The sequence below is a fragment of the Piliocolobus tephrosceles genome, chromosome 1, assembly GCF_002776525.5.
Source record: "Piliocolobus tephrosceles isolate RC106 chromosome 1, ASM277652v3, whole genome shotgun sequence".
NCBI lineage: Eukaryota > Metazoa > Chordata > Mammalia > Primates > Cercopithecidae > Piliocolobus > Piliocolobus tephrosceles.
Window position 1 is genome coordinate 41,752,939 of NC_045434.1, and position 23,622 is coordinate 41,776,560.

At 38.8% G+C, this 23,622-nt stretch overlaps 1 protein-coding gene across 2 annotated transcripts in view; it reads left to right on the forward strand.

The window, feature by feature from the left end:
- The window catches only part of RNF2 (ring finger protein 2), a 55,680-nt gene extending 32,364 nt beyond the window's left edge, over positions 1–23,316 (forward strand). The window contains exons 2-7 of one of the 2 annotated variants that reach the window (XM_023203444.2): positions 8,528–8,616; positions 12,735–12,895; positions 14,247–14,462; positions 19,228–19,500; positions 20,955–21,126; positions 21,354–23,316. In XM_023203444.2, the coding sequence (XP_023059212.1) occupies positions 8,530–8,616; positions 12,735–12,895; positions 14,247–14,462; positions 19,228–19,500; positions 20,955–21,126; positions 21,354–21,455 (1,011 nt within the window). In that variant the 5' untranslated portion in view covers positions 8,528–8,529 and the 3' untranslated portion in view covers positions 21,456–23,316. The remainder of the gene's footprint in view (positions 1–8,527; positions 8,617–12,734; positions 12,896–14,246; positions 14,463–19,227; positions 19,501–20,954; positions 21,127–21,353) is intronic. The other variant, XM_023203445.2, reaches the window with a different exon arrangement.
- The last annotated feature ends 306 nt before the right edge of the window (positions 23,317–23,622 follow it).

The window sequence follows — 23,622 nt, forward strand, 5'->3', positions numbered from 1 at the left end:
TTTTTTTTTTTTTTTTTTTTTTGAGGTGGAGTCTCACTCTGTTGCCCTGGCTGGAGTGCAGTGGCGCAATCTCGGTTCACTGCAACCGCTGTCTCAACCTCTGTCTCCCGGCTTCAAGCAATTCTCCTGCCTCAGACTCCCAAGTAGCTGGGACTACAGGCGGATGCCACTATGCCCGGCTAATTTTTTATATTTTTATTAGAGATATATTTTTTATTCAGAAGTATAATTAATGAGCTGTAATTGGAAATTGGGCCTGTGAAACATTTATGGGAGGCCATTGTTCTAGACTAGCCTCTTTCTCTGGACCCCACCAGATCAGAACAAACCAGAATGGAGTCACTTGTGCTAAGTGCCACATAATCAAACTTGGAAATAGGCCAGTTTTCTAAAAAATAGGAGTTTATAGTCAACCTGAGTCTTCGTAATAAGGAAGTCCCTGTTTTAACCTTTTAAAGGAAAGCATCTTTGAAACAACCAGTCTGCTTTTTGTACTGTTTCTGCTTTCTTCAGCCTTTTTCTTCTTTTAAAGCCAACCTCCTCTCCTCTCATTGGAAGTCATTTTATTTTATAAAATGAGATGTTGTCCAATTCCAGGAGACCAAATAAAAGCCAATTGTGGGCCAGGCGTGGTAGCTCATGCCTGTAACCCAGCACTTTGGGAGGCTGAGGTGGGCAGATCACCTGAGGTCAGGAGTTTGAGACCAGCCTGGCTAAAAGTACAAAAATTAGCCATGCGTGGTGGTGGGCGCCTTTTAATCCCAGTTACTCAGGAGGCTGAGGCAGGAGAATTGGCTTGAACCCAGGAGGTAGGTGGAGGTTGCAGTGAGCCAAGATCGCGCCACTGCACTCCAGCCTGGGCGACAAGAGCGAAACTCTGTCTTAAAAAAATTTTAAAAAGCCAATTGTGTCCTTAAACTTGTTACAATTTTGTCTTTTGGTAGGCCCCTGGTAGACCTAGATCTTGTTCTGTTGTGTGACAAAGATATTTAGGCTGTCGTGGTCTAGGGAGCACATTCTTGTCACTGGAAAAAATCCTTAAGCTCATTTTGTGTGGCACCTCACTTCGTATCTTCTTTGCTGGCTTCCACTCTACTCTTCAGCTTTTCAGACTGTATCTTGGTCACCCATTCTTGTTCTTTTCCTCTTTCTCTACTCTGTGTATATGTTAGTATCTATACATAGGTGACTCTCAAATATTGTTCATTGAAATCACTTTTCATTGAGATCTGAAAAGCAGAAGCTAAATGTATTTCACATTCTTGGTTTGGGCAAGGGGGAACCACAGGCAGAAATGTAGTTTCTCACTAAACAGAAGAGGAAAGATTAAATACAATTTTGGGGCAGGGTGAATTTAAATTAAATTTAAATGAAGATGTATACGGATCTAAAGCAAAGAGACACTAATTCTCAAAGAGTGTATCTGTTCAGTGACATGTTCATAAGAATTGAGATAATGATTTTGGCAGTCTGCGAAACTTTGCCCCTATTTTTGGTCTCAGGATCACCTGCTATACTATCTGGTAAGATAGTATCCATGTGGTAGTATGTAAGACTGTAGATACCAGAGAACATATTACTGTAATACAGACTTAACAGAAAGATAAGGAAGAACTAGAAAATTCTGCAAAGTCATGAAGATTGTAGTTTTTCCAAATGGTACCAGGAAATTCTGGAAGTGCAGCTAACTTGTCAATCACTCCTAAGTCTTATTTGCCACAGGAGTACAGATATCCAAATCATATATAATTTGGTTATGTGCAGGATAACTAGTATCTCTAGAAGTATAATACTTCAGAATATTTTATTTGATAGTTCCTATTAATTTTCCAGGGTAGTGTTCGGTAGACAGAAGGAGTGTTCTGCTTATAATTGGTCCTAGGGTAACAGTTACAGGTTGGGACATGGGTTAGCATTTGGAATTCTTAGAAATTCCTCCAATGGATTTTTAGAAATTCCTCCTGAGTAGTTTTGGTTCTCTGAAAGATTTTTTCTGTTGTAGTAGGATATATGTTAGAAATAATGGCACGTGTGTTAGTTTGGTACAAAAGTAATTGCGGTTTTGGACTGTGAATTTTAAATCATCATAACTAGGCTCAAACACATCTTTATTAATCAAAATGGAAACCATTACAGTCAACACATTTTTGCCAATGAGAAATAAATGTGTTTATTCCTGTAGTGTGAAAATCTATGCTTTGGGATTCAGTGAACTCTTGGAAAGTATTTTCTGCATCATGCTAGTTATGGAAGTGTCTTCCCTGCAAAAAATTGTCGAGATGCTTGAATAAGTGGTAGTTGGTTGGCAAGAGGTCCGATGAATATGGTGGATGAGGCAAAACTGTAGCCTAATTCTGTCAACTTTTTTTTTTAGGTGGAGTTTCGCTCTTGTTTCCCAGGCTGGAGTGCAGTGGTGCAATCTTGGCTCACTGCAACCTCTTGCCTCCTGGGTTCAAGCGATTATCCTGCCTCAGCCTCCTGAGTAGCTGGGATTACAAGTGTGTGCCACCACGCCTGACTAATTTTTGTATTTTTTGTAGAGATGGGGAGTTGCACCATGTTGGCCAGGCTGGTCTCGAACTCCTGACCTCAGGTGACCACCTGCCTCAGCCTCCCGAAGTGCTGGGATTACAGATGTGAGCCACGGTGCCTGGCCTCCTTCAACTTTTGAAGCGTTGGTTGTGTGACGTGCATTTGAGCACTGTTGTGGATAAGAATTGTGCCCTTTTTGTTGATCAATGCCAGCTGCGGGCATTGCCGTTTTCAGTGCATCTCATCTATTTGCTGCGCATAGTTCTCAGATGTAATGGTTTTGCCGGCATCTGTAGTGGATCAGAAAGCTGTAGCGGCAGCAGACCACCAGACGGTGACCATGACTTTTTTTTGGGTGCAAGTTTGCCATTGGGAAGTGCTTTGGAACTTTGAAAGTGCTTCAGTCCATCCACTGAGCGGGTCATCACTAGTTACCAAATAAAATCCACTTTCGTCACAAGTCACAATCCAATGGATAAATGGTTTATTGTTGTTGCGTAGAATAAGAGAAGACAACACTTAAAAATGGTGCTGTTTTTGATTTTCGCTCAGCTCTTGAGACACCCACTTACTGAGGTTTTTCACCTTTCCAGTTTGCTTGAAATGCTACGACCATAGAATGGTAGACGTTGAGTTCTTTGGTAACTTCTAGTGTAGTTATAAGAGGATCAGCTTGTATGATTGTTCTCAGATGGTCGTTGTCAACTTGCGATGGCTGGTCACTATGCTCTGCGTCTTCAAGGTTCTTGTCTCCTTTGCAGAACTTTTTTTTTTTTTTTTTTTGGAGGCAGAGTCTCACTCTGTTTCCCAGGCTGCAGTGCAGTGGCACGATCTCGGCTCACTGCAACCTCTGCTTCCGAGGTTCAAGCCATCCTCCTGCCTCAGCCCCCCAGTAGCTGGGATTACAGGCATATGCCAGCATGCCTGGCTAATTGTTTTTATGTTTTATTTTTAGTAGAGACAGGGTTTTGCCATGTTGGCCAGGCTGGTCTTGAACTCCTGACCTCAGGTAATCCACTACCCTCCTTGGCCTCCCAAAGTGCTGGGTTTATAGGCGTGAGCCACCGCACTCGTCCTGTAGAACTTCTTTCTTGGACCACCACTGCCCTGTATGTTCATTAGCAGTTCCTGGGTGGAATGCATTGTTGATGTTGAGAGTTGTCTCCAGTGCTTCACAAACCATTTTGAACTCGAATAAGAAAATCACTCAGATTTGTTTTTTGTCAAACTCCATTTCCATAGTCTAAACATAAACAGCAAGTAATAACTCATTAGCAAAAAAAAATAAAGTGAGAAATGCCTATTAAAATGATGTATAATAACCACATTGAAGAATATATTCCAGTATCAAATAGTGAATTCCAACAATGCAAAAACCACGATTAATTTGCACTAGCCTAATATCTACATAGAAGCTGGCCATCTATATTTATACATGGTTCACCTCAAATTCAACAACTAGAGTCATCTTCAAAGCAGCATCATTGGATAGACTCTGGCCATTGTTTTTTTCCCCTGCTGCTTTGTTTGCTAATATGGAACAAAGCCTCTTATTTTTCTGCTTGCTTTGTCTACTAATATCTTATAAGTAGGTCTTTAATTCTTAGAGGATACAATATGTTTTGATTTGTAAAAATTATTTTGATAGCTAGGTTTATTCGAAGGGTTGTATGTTTTAGTTTGTATTTTGTCAGTTTTCTCAGGTTCTTTGAATGTTTTCAGCTACATATTGGAGATTATCCAAATTTGCAATTTTCCATTTTAATTTTTTTTTTTAATTTTATAAGTCCTGTATTTTATGTTTTAGCTTATGAACAAGAAGACAGCCAGGGTTTTTATTATATTAACTTTGGGTCTGTTCCACAGTATAAAGTCTTGATGGCAATTTCTCATGTCTCTCCCCTCCACTCTTCACTTTCTGTCTCCTTCCCTCTCCCTTCCCACACAGGGTCTCTCCTACAGCCTCAAACTCCTGGGCTCAAGCAGTCCTCCTGCTTCAGACTCTTGAGTAGCTGCGACTACAGGCCAACTCTTTTTCTTACTCTAGTCACTATTATTAGGTGTGTGTGTGTGTATATATATATATATTTTTTTGAGACCTGAGCTCACTCTGTTGCCCCGGCTGGAGTGCAGTGGTGTGATCTCAGCTCACTACAGCCTCAGCCTCCTGAGTAGCTGGGGCTCCAGGTGTGTGCCACCACTCCTGGCTAACATTTTGTATTTTTTATAGAGAGGGGATTTTGCTGTGTTGCCCAGGCTGGTCTCAAATTCTGGGACTCAAGTGATCTACCTGTCTCGGCCTCCCAAAGGGCTGGGATTACAGGTGTAAGCCACTGTGCCTGCCCGCCCCCCCCCCCCCCCTTTTTTTTTTTTTTCCAATGTCTTTTCCTTGGGGGAAAAAAAAAAAAAAAAAGGACGGGGTCTCACTCTGTTGCAGACTGGAGTGCGGTGGCACAATCGTACCTCACTAAAACCTTAAACTCCTGGGCTCAAGCCATCTTCCAGCCTTAGCCTCCAAAGTGTGTAGAATGATAGGCACACAACATCACACCTACCTAATTTTTAATTTTTTTGTGTGGAGATGGCATCTTGCTATGTTGCCCAGACTGGTCTTGAACTCCTGGCCTCAAGCAGTCCTGTGAGCCACTGTTCCTCCCCAGTCCTTAAGTCTTCTTCTAGCTATCTGTTGGCTTTAACTGTTAGCCTTAAACCATGCCTTAATTCAGTTTCTGTTGGCTTACCACTAGAAGCAGCATTGTAGCAATTTTAAATGAGTATTAGGTCATTGGTTGTTTTGGGGGAGGAGACCTTGGGAAAGGATAGTTCATTTAGGATTTTGGGGGAGGCGATAGAGAAGAACAAAAGGAATATATGCTGATGGTGATGGTAAAGCATGATAATGTTAGATGCATAAGGAGGGCACGTTTCAGATAGTTTGAGGGGTTTTGTTTCCCCCTTCTGACTTTAGCAAGAGAATCTTCTAGGGATGCTGTTTTCAAGTCAGTTTTATTTTGAGACCTTGGCATGCTGGTCACAAAAGGCCATTGTATATTTGGTACTTTTTTTCCCCTTTCCTTTCTAGAGCTTCTCTGAGCTGTATTATCTTTGATGTGCCCCAAATTCTTCATAATAGCTGAGGTAACTAGAAATCATCCTTGGAGAAATTGTGCCTACTAAGTGCAATAATTTAAGATTATAATAATAATGCATATAGCAGGAATTCTACCAGGAGAAGCTTGCAGCTTTCACTTTGATTCACAAGAGAGGGTTGCCATAGTAGGTGTCTAATAATACTTATAAAATGGTAACTAGGGCCTATGACTGAATAATCAAACTCTGTGATTGCCAGTCTGTTAACCGTTAGCTCCAGAGTACAGGAATGAGGGACATGTTGTGTCTTCAGGGAAGCATGGGAATTTTTTTTTGCCCCCACCATCTACTGGACCACTCTACCTTAGTGGTCCGTGAGTAACTGAACTCAGTGTGTGTAGCAACTGTACTGCTCTTCTAATGCATACTTTTCTTTTGTGTTCGCAATAAAAAATGGTTGCTTTCGCAGAGCCATATTTGACCCTTCTTTCTTAATACCAGTGTCTTGTATATCACTTAGTGTTCTAATTGACTCTCTGTCCATGTTTAATTGCTTTAGTTCAGATAGTTAATATCATACAGGTTTTTAACAACTTTCTCTCACTGATTTTATTGTTAGTTGCTTTCTAGTCTTCTACCTTCTGTACTACTTGAGTTTTTGTGAATGATTTGATCATGTTACTCTCCTGTTTAAACCTTTTTTTTTTTCCTTTTTTGAGACTAAGTGTCACTTTGTCGCCCAGGCTGGAGTGCAATGGTGCGATCTCAGCTCACTGTAACCTCCGCCTCCCAAGTTCAAGTGATTCTCCTACCTCAGCCTCTCGCATAGCTGAGATTACAGACGCGCGCCACCACACCTGGCTAATTTTTGTATTTTTAGTAGAGACTGAGTTTCACCATGTTGCCCAGGCTGGTCTCGAACTCCTGACTTCAGGTGATCTGCCTGCCTCGGCCTCCCAAAGTGCTGGGATTACAGGCGTGAGCCGCCACACCTGCCCCTGTTTAAAACTTTTAATATCTTCCAATCACAAGCATGCCCATACATGGTGCTGTAATTTGCTTAGAACCCTCTTTTATACTTCCATTCCACTGTAGTAATCTCTATTAATATATTTATTTTTTTTTCCTTTAAACTCTGTTGGATTGATAATGCCTTTCTTTTTAAGGTTTATTTCATCTCTGCCAAAGCCTCCTTAACTCCTTAAATTCCCCAATCCACCTCTATAATTCCATTTATTTTTGTCTATATACCTGCTTAGACTTTGTCTTAGACTTTTTCTTATGGATTGTAGTTGAGCTATTTGCATGCATTTCCTTCTAGACAAGGACCCTGGGGGCAGTTCTGCTTGACTAGTGATAGATATTTACTAAATATTTGGATGACTGGGGTCACTTCATTTTCTGTGCCCCACAGGAGTGAGTTTTTTATCTACAACCCTCTTTCCCACATTTATACTAGTTGTCCCCCTACTCAAAGACAAGCAGAGAAGTTGGTCTTATGCTGTTCAGTTCATTTATATCAGGAAAGGAGGCGGAGTTAATCAGAGTGGTGAGGAGACTTTGAAATGGTGTCAAATGGGGAACAATAGGAGGAACTAGGATATTTATCCAAAAGGAAAGGAAAATCAGGTGGGATGTGATACCATTTTCCCAATGTTTGAAAGACTATCATGTAGAAAAATTATAGACTAATTATTATTATTAGTTTGTCCTCAGAGGACAGCTATAGGATGAATAGGTAGCAGGTTGGGTCTCAACATTAGGAAGAGCTTTCTGAAGGTAATTTTTCATGAGTGAAGCTGTGAAAATAGAGGTAGAATGACTAGTGGTTTAAAGTGCTATAAAGTAGATATTTTAACTTGGGCAGCGTTAGACTAGATAGCTATGCTGAAGAATCTGAAATTTTCCTGATTTAGTTCTAAGTTCTATGACTGTAAATTTCATAAAAATATTTATTGTTAGGCCGGGTGCGGTGGCTCAAGCCTGTAATCCCAGCACTTTGGGAGGCCGAGATGGGCGGATCACGAGGTCAGGAGATCGCGACCATCCTGGCTAACACGGTGAAACCCCGTCTTTACTAAAAAATACAAAAAACTAGCTGGGTGAGGTGGCGGGCGCCTGTAGTCCCAGCTACACGGGAGTCTGAGGCAGGAGAATGGCGTAAACCTGGGAGGTGGGGCTTGCAGTGAGCTAAGATCCAGCCACTGCACTCCAGCCTGGGCGAAAGAGTGAGACTCCGTCTCAAAAAAAAAAAAAAAATATTTATTGTTTTGGGTTAAGACAATCTTCTATATATTCAGTAGTAGTTAAGCACTTTTGATATGTTAAGTACTTCCTGTATGCCAGCTCTTAGGAAGTCAGTAGTAGGCTTTTACTGTCAAGTAGTTCATATTTACAAGAGTAAAAGATTCTTGAGTTTTTCTTCTTTTTAATTTTTGAGAACCAGTGAATAATTTGTTTTTATTCTCAAGATTAACAATTACTAAAAATCAGTTTTGAGATTTACGTCCTGTCTTAATCCATTTGGCCTGCTATAACAAAATACTTTAGGCTGGGTAATTTATAAGCCTCAGAAATGTATTATGTAATGGAGACCGGGAATTCCAAGATCATGGCACCAGCAGATGCAGCGTCTGGTGAGGGCCTATTCCTTATAGCTGCTTCTCTGTGTCCGAACATGCTGGAAGGGCCAAAAGTTTCCATCAAGCCTCCTTTATAAAGGCACTAATTTCATTCATGAGGGTGGGGCCCTCATAACCTGATCACCTCCCAAAGTCCCCACCTGTTAATATTACTGCATTGAGATTAGATTTCAACATAGGAATTTTGGTGGGACACATACATTCAGACTATAGCACTTCCCTTCCAAATACTAAAATTGTTTTTCTCTCTTTTTTATTTCCAGCAATGTCTCAGGCCGTGCAGACAAACGGAACTCAACCATTAAGCAAAACATGGGAACTCAGTTTATATGAGTTACAACGAACACCTCAGGTAATGACTAAGATGACTGCCAAAGGGCATATGAGACGTGTAAACTGGGATACATTTTTAGAACATGAAAACTTAAATAGAACATACAGTAATAATAAATTTATATTCAATCATTCCTGACTTCTGTATGTTTGCTAACACTTTATTCATTGATTGAACAAATAATCTGAATATTCTATACAAGCTTTTGTGGTAGATACTGGGTAAACAGTGGTGAGTAAAACAGATGTAGCACCAACCATGGACTTTACAGACATTGAAAAAGTAAATATCTATAAAATTCACATGCGAGAAGTTGTAGAAAGTTGGGCAAGTCCTCCTTGCTGTAATAAGTACCGATAAGGCACCAAGGAAGACTGTTTTGAGATGATGGCAAAGACTAGGGGAGGAGCAGGTTTGAAGGCAATAAACATGCTTAACATTGGATTAATTTCGAGATTCCTATACAACAGGCAGGCAGAGATGCCAACTAGAGATGATTTTTATATTAGTCTGGACTAAATATAAAATTTTAGGGATTGACAGCAAGCACATTTTAAGCAATAGGAATGGATAAAATCATCCAGAGAGATGAGCAGAGGACCTATAACTTCATCCAGAGCTGCTTCAATATTTAGAAATTAGGTAATGGACAAGGAGCCAGTGAAGGAGACTGAGAGGAACATCCAGAGAAAAGGAAGGAAAAACAGGAGTCTGAGAGGGGAGGGATTTAAAAGCTAAAGGAAGCCTTACGAACATGGAGAAACCCCATCTCTACTAAAAATACAAAATTAGCCAGGTGTGGTGGCAGGCGCCTGTAGTTGCAGCTACTTGGGAGGCTGAGGCAGGACAATCGCTTGAACCTGGGAGGCGGAAGTTGTGGTGAGCTGAGATTGAGATTGCGCCATTGCACTCCAGCCTGGGCAACATGAGCGAAACTCTGTCTCAAAAAAAAAAAAAAAAAAAAAAAAGCCAAAGGAAGTATTTCAAGGAGGACATAGTTAAAGTGTTTAACACTAGTGACAGGCTGAATAAGGTGAAGGTTAGACAAGTGTAAATTAGAGTTGACAATAAAGTTGGTCCTCCACATATATGGGGTTCTGCATCTGTGGATTCAAGCAGCCACAATTGAAAAATTCAGGAAAAAAAAAATTTCACAAAATTCCAAAACCCAAAACTTGAATTTTCCATGTGCTAAGTATTATGTTGAATCCATGCAAATGAGGTGCTGTACGGGCATTGTATTAAGTATTACAAGTAATTTAGAGATGATTTAAAGTAGCAGTCCCCAGGGACCATTTTCATGGATGACATGTTTCCATGGATTGGGGGTGGTTGGGTGGTGGATGGTTTCAGGATGAAACTGCACCATCTCAGATCATCAGGCATTAGATTCTAATAAGGAGCATGCAGTCTAGCTCCCTTGTGTGTTCAGTTCTCAATAGGGTTCGGACTCTTATGAGAATCTAATGCCACCACTGATCTGACAGGAGGCGGAGCTTAGGCGGTAATGCTTCCTCGCCTGCTGCTCACCTCCTGCTGTGTGGTCTGGTTTCTAAAAGGCCAGTACCTGTCCATGGCCTGAGGGTTGGGACTCCTAATTTAAAGTACATGGAAGAATATGCCTAACTTATAAGGGACTTGAGCATCCAAGGATTTTGATATCTGTGGAAGTTCCTGGAGCCAACCCCCCATGGATACCAAGGGTCGACTGTATATACTTGGTGACCTTGACAAGAGCAAGCTCACCTGAGTAGATTGTACCAGGTTGAGGGTTGAATGGAATCATGGTGCATTCTCATCATTGGTTCACACGATGAATCAAGGGTATGATAATTATATATATATATGGCCCAGTAAGGGGAGGGTAGAAGTGACGAAAGATGAATAGGCAGTTCTTCAGAGAAATTCAGCTATGCAGGGGAGCCGAGAAATGGAGTAAAAACTGGAGACCAATGTGAAATTGAGTTTTCAATTGTGTTTATAAGATGGAGATAGAGGCCGGGCACAGTGGCTCACACCTGTAATCCCAGCACTTTGGGAGGCTGAGGCCGGTGGATCACCTGAGGTAAGCAGTTTGCGGCCAGCCTGACCAACATGGTGAAACCCTGTCTCTACTAAAAATACAAAAAATTAGCTGGGTGTGGTGGGCCCCTGTAATCCCAGCTACTCGGGAGGCTGAGGCAGGAGAATCGCTTGAACCTGGGAGGTGGAGTTTGCAGTGAGCTGAGATCACACCATTGCACTCCAGCCTGGGCAACAAGAGTGAAACTCCATCTCAAAAAAAAAAAAAAAAAAACTGGAGGTAGAGTGCCCGTCTTCTCTCTCCCCTTGCACAGCTCTAGGATGCATCATTCATGTTTTACTATGCTGCAGCCCAAGCTGAGACTCTAATCTGTTAGGCTGATTCAATGGAGAAGGAGAGATTGCTGAAATCAGAGAGCAGATAGAATAATCAAAAGAAGAATCTCTTTGAGAGGGTACAAAGGAATATACCTTTGATAGGACAAGGTGTAGTTTCTCCTTGTAACAAGAGAGATAGATGATGATGTATAGATTTCATACAGAGGAAATGAAGGAACTCTCTTTTAATGAAATACCTCAATAAATTGAGGTAAGATAGTTTATCGAACGTGAAGATGGGAAAAGGTCAGCAGATAGAAGAAAAGGTGTAAAATAATCTATAGAAAGGAAAAGCGAGTTTGTTAGATTAACCAGTTGCTGAGCAGTGTTAAACACCCATATGAGGCTGGTGAAATTTTTAGTTATACAAAGGTGGTTTTCCCTTTTTCTCTTCCCCTACAGTGCTACATATCTGCACAAGTACAGCCCTGGCGGAGAACATAGATGGTTGAATTTATCCAGGGCTAGGATTTTGTTAGGCATGTTCTAAAGAGGCAGAGGAGAACCGACTGGATTACTCTCTGGGTCATCGATATACTCTGAGTGATAATTTCCTTAATCAAGTTTGTCTAAGTGTTAAACTAAGGGAAAAAGGAAATTTTTTATTTCATATTTATATATATTCATATTTGTGTATTTATGTATATTTATATAGAGAGGCTGAAACCTCACAAGCATATTTTATTAATACTTGAGCCCTTTATGAATAATAGCTATAGTTTCTATGTTTTTCTTATGGAATAATCCATCTTTGACCATATAAAGAAAGCACAAGTATGATGGACTGCCAGTGGAAACAGGAAGCACAGGAACCTATTGAAAGCCACTTACTTATACCTGCATCTTGCTTTACAATTCTCACCATACTAGAACTCTCCTCAATCCATAGGAGTTGATACTGGTGGCTTTAGAGCTGAGTAATCTATGTTGTCACTGCCAGCTTGTGGAGAGGGTAGTGAACCAAGTAGGATTCACTAATCACTCTACAGCAGGGGAGATAAGTCCTGAAATTTTACATTGGAACTCCAGATGCATTTTGGAGAGAAACATATTTAGGCATGACAGTTAGATATAGCAATACATTTTATACTTTGGATATATTCTGGTATAAATCAGCTTCTGGGTTAGTGTGAGAAGCTGACTACTTTGTATAAAATTGCTCTGTGGAAAATAATTTTCGGGGTTCAAAAGTATTTTAAAATGAAATTCTATTAAGCTCTTTATAAACTAGAGACACTTTTATTGGAATCTTATTTTAATAGCATGAAACATATAATTTATTGTGAAAATGGTGTAACTTTTGAAGATGGATGTTTTCTAAGGGTTAATTTAGCCCTAACTTTCTCATTTTGCAGGTAAGAAAGCAATGTTAAATAATTATTTAGACTAAGCTAGTTAATTTGACTAGAACTAGATCTAACCTAAGGTATATGATTCCAAATTCAATGTTTTTTTTATTATACCAGGCTAATTTCCCAATAATAAACTTTTAAATACTTGAGTATGTTATCTTTAGCATTAAAGTAAGAGCATTTATATAATATAGTGGTGGTGGGGCTGAGGGAAGCTATAGGCGATTATAGCCAAAACAAAATTAGCTGTGAGTTGACAATGGCAGTGGCTGGGTGATGGGTACATATATGTTTGTTTTTACCATTTCCAGTATTTTTGCATGTTTGAGCTTGTCCATAATAAAAAATTAAGTAGCTTTTAATTTTGAAGTGACTCTTTTACAGGAGGCAATAACAGATGGCTTAGAAATTGTGGTTTCACCTCGAAGTCTACACAGTGAATTAATGTGCCCAATTTGTTTGGATATGTTGAAGAACACCATGACTACGAAGGAGTGTTTACATCGTTTTTGTGCAGACTGCATCATCACAGCCCTTAGAAGTGGGTATGTTGAGAAGAGTTATTATACTAGGTACTTAAATTTACCATGAAAATGCTTTCCAGGGTTTGAGAAATACTTTTTCTTTGTCTTTTTTTTTTTGAGACAGAGTTTTGCTCTTGCCCAGGCTGGAGTGCTGCAGTGGTGCAATCTTGGTTCACTGCAACCTCCGCCTCCTGGAGTTTCAAGCGATTTTCCTGCCTCAGCCTCCAGAGTAGCTGGGATTACAGGCTTGTGCCACCATGGCCGGCTAATTTTTTAAATTATTTTTACTAGAGACGGGGTTTCAACACATTGGCCAGGTTTCAGCATGTTGAAGTCCCGACCTCAGGTGATCTACCCGCCTTGGCCTCCCAAAGTGCTGGGATTACAGACATGAGTCACTGCACCTAGCTGAGAAATACATTTCCTTTCCTTTCTTCTTTTTCTTCTTTCCTCTTTCGTCTTACTCCTTTCCCCTTTCTCCTTCCCTTCCCCTTCCCCTTCCCCTTTCCCTTTCCCTTTCCCTTCAGTCTCACTCTCACCCAGGCTGGAATGTAGTGGCACGATCTTGGCTCACTGCAACCTCCACCTCCTGGGTTCAAGCGATTCTCCTGCCTCATCCTCCTGAGTAGCTGGGATTACAGGCATGTGCCACCAGGCCTGGCTAATTTTTCTATTTTTAGTAGAGGGGGAGTTTCACCGTGTTGGTCAGGCTGGTCTCGAACTCCTTACCTCGTGATCCACCTGCCTTGGCCTCCCAAAGTGCTGAGATTACAGGCGTGAGCCACTGCACCCAGCCGAGAAATACATTTTCTATAAGTGTTTGAGAACTAGAAATCTTTCTGAAGTGTAAGTTTTAATTGTAGGAAAATCTTTGTATTGAAATCACTGATTTTTAGACACTTCATAGGATGAGTATTTGTTTTGAGGAAATTACAAAGCGTAAAACCATGATTTTTCCACTTAAGTGTATAAAATACTATACTTACTAAAGTATTATTTCAATAAAATAATTTATTACATATAAATTGACATATATATTAGTGGGTATTTTTTCCTTGCAAAGCATGGATATTGGAAAGGGGAAATTTAAATTAGAAGAGAATAGATTTTTATTTCTAAGATGGTTATTTATAAATTATCTTTGGAAATACTCAAATTTTTTCTTTTGACAAGTGGTGTAGAGTGTTTGAGGTTTCCAGAATCTTGCTTACCCACTAGTCAGAGTTTCAAGGAAATTCAGGTTAATTGGTTTACATTTCTGTGACTTATTAAAGGTATTGGAATTAACGTGAATATCCAGAAGCCAGATATTTTTGTTTTAGTCCAAAGATACTAGCATTGTTTACATTTGCTTTCCCCTCCTTTTATTTAGCAACAAAGAATGTCCTACCTGTCGGAAAAAACTAGTTTCCAAAAGATCACTAAGGCCAGACCCAAACTTTGATGCACTCATCAGCAAAATTTATCCAAGTCGTGATGAGTATGAAGCTCATCAAGAGAGAGTATTAGCCAGGATCAACAAGCACAATAATCAGCAAGCACTCAGTCACAGCATTGAGGAAGGACTGAAGATACAGGCCATGAACAGGTATATGGGAAAGAGGGTCAGAGAGGGTAGCTATTTTTCTGAATACTTTATTAACAATTAAATTTACTTTTTGAAAAAGTTAAAATACAGTAACAAATAGTTGTACTGCATGATTACTTTTCATGCAGGTATAATACATGCCTCCAGGCATAATAGGGTATTTCATTTAAAATACTAGAATCTCTCTTGTACTTACTTTTTTCTCAACTTACCATTCTATTTCTCCTCTTCTTTTTAAGCAAAATTCCTTGAAAGAGTTGTATCTCCAATTCTTTTCCCATTCTTTTATGAACCTCCTCCAATCAGACATTCATCCTCACCAACCCATCATATTGCTGTTATCTATTAGTGATCTCTTCATTGTGCCATCTAATGGTTGATTCTCAGACCTCGTCTTACTTAGCAGCATTTGACACAATTAATTTCTCCCTTCTCTTTAAATAATTTTCTTCACCTGGCTTTCAGGAGGCCATTGTTTCTTGGTTCCCTTTGTATGTCATTAACTGTTCCTTTACTTGTTTCTTTTGTACTTTTTATTTCAATTTCCCTAACTGTTAAAGATGGTGTGTCCCAGAGACCAGTGTTTGTTTCTGTCAAAATCTGTCTCCATATTATCTTACTCAGTTTTATGGTTTTATTTACCATCTGTATGCTGATGACTCCCAAATTTATACAGCCAGCCTGGACTTACCTGAATTTTAGACACATCTCCTTATGGGTATCTAATAAGCATCTCAAACTTAACATGATGAATACTTAACTTACTCCCTACTTCTCTTCATTCTTACTCATTTTGGGTGATGGCAACTCCATCATTATACTTGCTTAAGCCAGAAACTTTAGAGTTGGTTTTTTTTTTTTGAGAAGGAGTCTTGCTCTGTCACCCAGGCCAGAGTGCAGTGGCACCATCTTGGCTCACTGCAACCTCTGCCTCCTGGGTTCCAGCGATTCTCCTGCTTCATTCAGCTCCTGGGACTACAGGCGCATGCCACCACACCTGGCTAATTTTTGTATTTTTTAGTAGAGACGTGGTTTCGCCATATTGACCAGGCTGGTCTCGAACTCCTGACCTCCTGATATCCACCCGCCTCGGCTTCCCAAAGTGCTGAGATTACAGGCGTGATCCACCACACCCGGCCTTGGAGTCACTTTTAAATCTCTTTCATACATCCTGTATTCCAATCTGTAAATAAATAAATACCTTTTGCTTTCTCCATAGTATATCCAGATTCATTCAGGCCACAACAGTCTTTCATTTGATGTATTGAAATAAGTTCCCAACTGGTTTTTCTACTTCCCGTGCTTACTCCTACATAGTCTATTCTCAGCACAGCAGCCAGAGATACTGTTAAATTGAAAGGAAGATCATGGTTTTCCTTTGCTCAGAGCCCTCTAATAACTTCTATTCACATTCAGATTCAGGCTAAAAACCAAGACTTTAATGATGGTTTCTAAGACCCTATATAAGGTGGGCATTTTCCCTACCCTCATCTTCTTTTCCTCTCTGACATTATCGTCTGATTTATTCAGGCCTCAAGGAGAATCATTATTTTCCATAGAAGGAGATAATAGTAAAGCCCCATCTCAGTCTAGTGGTTTTCGTCTTGGCTGAACATCACACTTACTCAGAAAACTTGTAGGCATCATCCCCGTCCCAGTAATCAGGGTCCAGGCATTTCTGCTTTTAAGGTTCCATAGATGATTCTGTAGTGTAGTCAAGGTCAAAAACCACTGACTTAAAGGTTAAAAGATGTGCTCCATTCTAAGAATATTAAACTGGCCTACCACTCTGTTTACCAAAGTATAATGTACTAAATGTTAAATGTATTTATTTTTAAAAGAATTTTACATTCCTAAGAGTTGGAAGGACTTTAATGGTTGTTCAATTTAACCGTTTGCTAAAAGCAGGACTCTCCTAGCAAATATTCCTTTGGTTTTGCTTGTACATTTCTAGTGGTGGGGCTGTGTGATAGGCACTGCTTTCTTTTGTTAGCAACTTTATTAAGCTTCCTTACCGTTCTTCAGACTTACCAAACATTCTTCTGCCTCAGAGCCTTTGTACTTATACTACTCTATTTCAGGAACCCTCTTCTTCCAAATAATCCACATGGCACACTACCTCACTTTCTTAGCAGGTATCTGCTTAAGTTCTCATCTTCCATTCTAGGACTCTATAATTCCTTACCCTCCCTGCCTCATTTTTTCCCCATAGCACGTATTACTCTCTGATGTGTGACCTGCTACACTAGAATATGACCCCTAAGAGGGAAGAGACTGTGTCAGTATCATTGATTCTTATTAACACCATTATTTAGAACCATGCTTGGCTTAAAGTAGTAGCTGCTCAGTAAATATTTATCGATGTGTGAATTTTTAAGTTCTTCCTTTACATTGAATTAAAATTAGTCTCTTGTGTGCAGCAGTGTGGCGTTTGTCTTATGTTGAAATGCTTATGTTGACTTTTACATATATTTCAGATTCTACTTCTGTCTTTTCAAATACTTTTATATAGATGTATGTTCGTACGTGTCCCTCCAAAGGCTTAATATTCACATTCCTCATTTTTTTGTTCCTCATATGACTCTAAAGATTGGTGTCATTCTTAAAATGCTATCCTCAGGACAGTATGTAGTATCATAGATGTGATTTGATAAATGTAGGATATAATAGATTATTAATGTTCTTTATATGAACATTATTCTTTAAACGCTACCTGCAGTTACATTAATGTAGCTCTGTCACATCAATCCTGTTTTGGAAAGAGATATGGGATAAAAATAAATATATTGAGTCTTAATAAACCTGTTAGGTCATTGTAATTTATGGTCAACTAAAATTTGCTTTAGTTGTGGATTTTAGAAGATACTTTCGTCTTTATGTTGTGCTATTAATTTTTCGTCCCATTATTTTAGCCTGTTCATACCTTTTTTTGCAAAAGTCATGGTAAAAGACATATAACAGAATTTTCCATCTTAACCATTTGTAAGTGTAGAGTTCAGTAGTGTTAAGTACATTCTTTTTTTTTTTTTTTAAATGATCGGCTCCTCAAGGCTGAACATTCAGTGTTGTGCAACCAATCTACAGAACTCTTTTCATCTTATAAAATTGAAACCCTGTATCCATTAAGCACTAACTCCTCATTTCTCCCTCCCCCCAGTTCCCAGTAACTGTCATTCTACTTTGTTTCATGAATTTGACTTCATTAGATACCTCACATGAGTGAAATCATGCAGTGTTTGGACTTCTGGGTTTTTTATTGTTGTTGTTATTTACTATTATTAATTTCTCTTTTTACTTGACTATAGGCTACCAAGTTACGTATTTGTACTTTGGTGCCTGGTTTATATTACTTAAATGACCTCAGCATGTCTGTTCATATTGTATGTGGTAGGATTTCCTTCCTTTTTAGGGCTGAATAATATTCCATTGTGTGTGCTTATATATTTTTGAATCATAGTTTGTTATTTAACATACTGGTCATCCCCTCTTAGTTTTGCAATGATCTATAAATTTTACAAGCAGGATTTTTTTTTTTTTTTTGGAGCATGAGTTCTTGAGCATCTTTCCTAACTATTGGACTGTTATTTCCTTGTTCTGGCAATAAACATAATGACAGTATTCTTACAAATGCAAGGCATTCTTTCATATTTCTTTTTCATCATATATTCCTTCTTTTTTTTTTAATCTATAAAGTTAGGGACGCAGGCAATGTGGTAGAAAGAATGTGGTCTGGTTCACATCCTAGCTCTAGCTCTGGCACTTACTAGCTGTATAACCTTAGGCAAATTATTTAATCTTGTACCTGAGTTTCTTTGCTTTTCTCAACTAGAAAATGACAGTAATGGTAACTGCTTTGACAGGTTGTTTTGAAGAGTAAACAAGATTGTATATATAAAGTGCCTTGCCCAGTAATTAGTTTTAGTATCTGAGCTTGTTAGAGAGCAGCTTCTGTATCCACATTGGTTATTTAGGTACCATCGCATTTTCCTCAGATTCATTTTGTATTGCCTCAGCTGAGTTTGAGGAAGGTCAGCAGGGAGAAAGTACTTACTATTCTTCTTAAATTTTGTTTCCTTAAGAATTTCTTTAAAGAGGCATAAATATCTTCCCTAAGAACTTTTACATTTTCGTATCTGAATCATGCCTTTCTTCAGACCTGTAACCTCATGACATAAAATGATCACAATATAAAGATTTGTCAAGTAATTCTTAAAGTCTTTTGTTTAATAAAGAAAACTATTTTTAAGAGATAGCGTTTCACTCTGACCCAGGGCAGAGTACAGTGGGGTGATCCTAGTTCACTGCACTCTTGAACTCCTGGGCTCAAGCCATCCTCCTGTCTCAGCCTCCCAAGTAGCTGAGATAATAGGTGCACCACCACCCCCAGCTACTTAACGTTTTTTGTTGTTGGTAGAGACAGGATCTTGCTTTGTTGGCCAAGCAGGTCTCAAATTCCTGGCCTCAAGCTCCTCCCATCTTGGCCTCTCAATGTGTTGGGTTTACAGGTGTGAACCACCATGCCTGGCCAGTAAAATTATTAAGTGAATAGAAACAGTTGTTAAATTATTTAAATATTTGCCTGTGAGTGAGAGAGATTTTTTTAGACCTTTCAGGAACATGTGGGAAACAATGTCATCCAACTCAGAGCAAATTCAGTTACCAGTATGTTTTGGAATTCTAAAGTTCAGTAGCAAACATGTTTCAGATTTGTTGCTTTAAAGACCTAAAAGTAAATTTTATGCATCCTTTTTTCCCTCTTGACTAGACTGCAGCGAGGCAAGAAACAACAGATTGAAAATGGTAGTGGAGCAGAAGATAATGGTGACAGTTCACACTGTAGTAATGCCTCCACACATAGCAATCAGGAAGCAGGCCCTAGTAACAAACGGACCAAAACATCTGATGATTCTGGGCTTGAGCTTGATAATAACAATGCAGCAATGGCAATTGATCCAGTAATGGATGGTGCTAGTGAAATTGAATTAGTATTCAGGCCTCATCCCACACTTATGGAAAAAGATGACAGTGCACAGACGAGGTAAGTGTGTGGATTAGTTTCAGATTATCTAAATTCAGAATGTTTACTTTGGAGGTAAAAGGCAGTCTTGTGTAAGAAGTAGGAGCAATATTTGTCATCCCATTGATTGCGGGGGTTCAGTTACTAGCTGTCTAGATTGTTGTTTTCTTCCTTCCTCCCTCATGTGCTTTCCACCCAAAGTTGCACATCTGAAAGGAATGACTCTCCTTGGTAGAGAAGGTAAAGGGGCCCATTCAAATTTCTCAACAATGATACTAGAGTACCAATAGGCTCTAAAACTCATGCTGGCAAGAATGGCACTTTACTACCGTATCTCCAGCACACTGCCTGCTGTTGAGTACAGATAAGCATCAAATATTTATTGAATGAGGGATTGAATGATATATTATGCTTTAGAAATCCTCAGTGCACTTTTCTTTTTTTTTTTTTTGAAATGGAGTCTTGCTGTGTCACCAGACTGGAGTGCAGTGGCGTGATCTCAGCTCGTTGTAGCCTCTGCCTCCTGGATTCAAGTGATTCTCCTGCCTCAGTCTCCTGAGTAGCTAGGACTGCAGGCTCGTGCCACCAAGCCCAGCTAATTTTTATATTTTTAGTAGGGACAGGGTTTCATCATGTTGGCCAGGATGGTCTCGTTCTCTTGACCTCGTGATCTGCCTGCCTTGACCTCCCATAGTGCTGGAATTACAGGCGCAAGCCACCATGCCTGGCCTCTTTTTTTCTTTTTTGAGATGGAGTCTTGCTCTGTCTCCCAGGCTGGAGTACAGTGGCGCGATCTTGGCTCACTACAACCTTTGCCTCCCGGGTTCAAGCGAGTCTTCTGCCTCAGCCTCCCCTGAGTAGCTGGAATTACAGGTGCCCGCCACAACACCTGGCTAATTTTTGTATTTTTAGTAGAGACGGGGTTTCACCATGTTGGCCAGACTGGTCTTGAACTCCTGACCTCAAGTGATCCACCCGCTTCAGCCTCCCAAAATGTTGGGATTACAGGTGTGAGCTACCACACCCAGCCCAAATGAACATTTCTATGCTTAGTCTTAAAAAGACATTTTAATTCTTAGACAATAAGAAATTAGCTTCTATTCTGTTTCTGTTGCTGCTGTAGCCAGCAGATTCTGGTCATTCAGGTTTGGGGATATGTTGTTCCTTTTTCCCCCTTAGTGCTTTGTGTATTTGTTTGATTTTTGTCACCGTGTATATCATATTTTGCAGAAGATAAGGTAGGTAAAGCTTTCGTAGACTGACAGTAAGATATTGAGTGTTTATTTTCCCCTCTTCTGTGCCTATCAATAAGAAATTTAGATTGTAGAGCAGTAGATTTCTGATACTATTTTGTCAACAATTGAGACATTTCCATTTTACTTAGTTTTTAAGAAATGTATTAGTTCCATAATTTAAGTACATTTTTCTCATTGGCATATTCTAGGAATGAAATTTTTAATTATTTATTCTTCTAGATACATAAAGACTTCTGGTAACGCCACTGTTGATCACTTATCCAAGTATCTGGCTGTGAGGTTAGCTTTAGAAGAACTTCGAAGCAAAGGTGAATCAAACCAGATGAACCTTGATACAGCCAGTGAGAAGCAGTATACCATTTATATAGCAACGGCCAGTGGCCAGTTCACTGTGAGTATTTAAAATAATAGGCTGTTGAAACTGGGAGCACATTGACCAACTGAGTGGCAAGTGGTGGGGTAGAATCTAATAAATAATGTAAAAAACCGTAACACAGTGTTATGTGACAAGTAATTATTCCTAAGATTGAATAAAAAGATTCTGTGAACTTCAATTTTAGTTTCATTTCATTATTATAGTTTGTGCAGTTTTCATAATTTCTTTCTTTTTTGTTTTAGGTACTAAATGGCTCTTTTTCTTTGGAATTGGTCAGTGAGAAATACTGGAAAGTGAATAAACCCATGGAACTTTACTACGCACCTACAAAGGAGCACAAATGAGCTTTCAAAAACCAATTCTGAGACTGAACTTTTTTATAACCTATTTCTTTAATATTAAAGATATACTGGCATTACTTTTATGGACAGATCTTGGATATGTTGTTCAATTTTCTTTCTGAGCCAGACTCGTTTATGCTATTCAAATCTTTTCCCCTTAATTTAAGATTTCCTTTTTGGAAGGGATTGCAATTATTCAGTATTTTTTTCTTTTCTTTAAAAAAAAATCTAAAATTGCTTGTGGTTTTTTATCCCCACAAAGTGTGGTTCCACTTGGAGCACCCTTTTGACCCAGGAATTTTTCAGTTTCTGTATTCTTATAAGATTCAGTTGGCTGTCCTTTTCCTGCTCCCCTTAAAAGATTTTTAATCATACAGAATGTTAAATATGTATTCTGACTTTTTTCCCCCGGAGTCTTGTATATTTATAGTTTTCTATATAAACTATAGTATCTTCATGAAGACCCAAGGCTCAAATTTACTGTCCTTAAAAACAATTCTCATAGGATTATTCTTTTCATGGTATTTTCTTCCATAATATCTCATTTTAAAAAGAAGTTCTTTATGAACTTAGTGTCCATTGTCATGCAATGTTATTTTTTTTCCATTCTTTTTCCCTGTAATTTTGGAATTTCTGGTCCTGGAAAGAATCAAACAAAATCTTAAGTTCTGTGAGAACTTGGCTCATTGACAGATTTTGCTGAAGAAAGAAAAATTAAATTGGTAGTAAAATATAGTCTTCAAGTATATATTTGAGAGTGCTTTTTTTTTTTATTCTGCTGTCACTTCATTTCCTTTATTATATGTGATTTTTTCCCATTAAAATATCAGAGATAATGGAAATATTTTGCACTTTAGCCTTGATGAAAAGTACAAGATATGTTCAGAACTTCCCTAATTTTTTTCCTATTTGTAGCCACATAAGTTTCAAGAATAACATGGCACACACAACAATGGAAAAAAGTTTGTTTCCATTGGAAAAGTGTATCATTTTGGGGTTGCCACATCAGTTTATAAATTGGCGCTCTTCTAACTACACTCTGTAGAAGGTTAATGGAGCTTGAGCCCTGCTTTGATATGTAGTGAAAGATAATTCTGTAGAAAAACGTCAGCCAGTAGGGTAAAGTCATTCTACTGTTCTTAATTTTTATATTGAGGGACTATGTTGGGTGTTTGGGAGCCAGAAGGCTTTTTTGACAGGTCAGAAATAAGATTGACTTGTGTGTTGTATTTCATCTCTCTCCAGACTCTAGGTATGTTTTCAAGTTTATATATCACAGTATTTAAAAAGACATGTTTGCATTGAGAAATTAACCCTAAAGGGTTTTTGATAGGAGGGTGTAGACCTCCAGTACCTTTGTAACTAAAGTCTGTCTAGTCATTGTAAATATTTATCTGTCAGTTTTGACAGATTGGGGCCAGCTTGATGTTTTAAATCTTCAGCCCGGTATGAAAACTTAAAGGTATATATTCAATTTTTTACCATTTTATTGAAAATACTTAAAATCTGTTTTTACAGGTTTTTTTGTTTTTTTTTTTTTGTAATCTGTGCCATGAAATTTGAAAACCACCAAAAATCAAGGGAACTTTTATATATTCAATTCATTTTCTGGTGTAATGTTAAAGTTGTATAGATTATTAATGCATGCCCACTGAATATAACCCTGGTTTTGTGATAAAACTGCTTAGATTTTGTTGATGACATTAGATTAGTAGTTGCATTAAATAACTAAATTCCCATTGTGATTATTAATTGAAATTTTGTCTTTAAGCAGAGTTATTTGTGAAGATAAGCTTTGTGCTTAGAGAATGTATGTGTTTTTATCTGTCAGTATGGGAGGATATAAACTGCATCGTTAGTGAAATTATTGGTTGTGTAATCCTTTGTGAAATATAATTCTAGGTATTTGATAGGGTATTGAGTGTATTTTGTGTGTGTGTGTGGATGTGTGTTGGGGTAGGGGGAGAGGAGATGCTGTTGGCCATCACTACCAACCAAGGTTTCAAAAAGTATTATCTAAGTAATTTCTGTTATCACTATCTCAACTGAGGAACAAAAGGCTCACCACAAGTGGTGTGAAGGCTTTGGGTACTTATTTCTAAATTTTTTTTATGGTAACATACACATAAGCAGATTTACAATTTTAACCATTTTAAAGCACATAATTCAG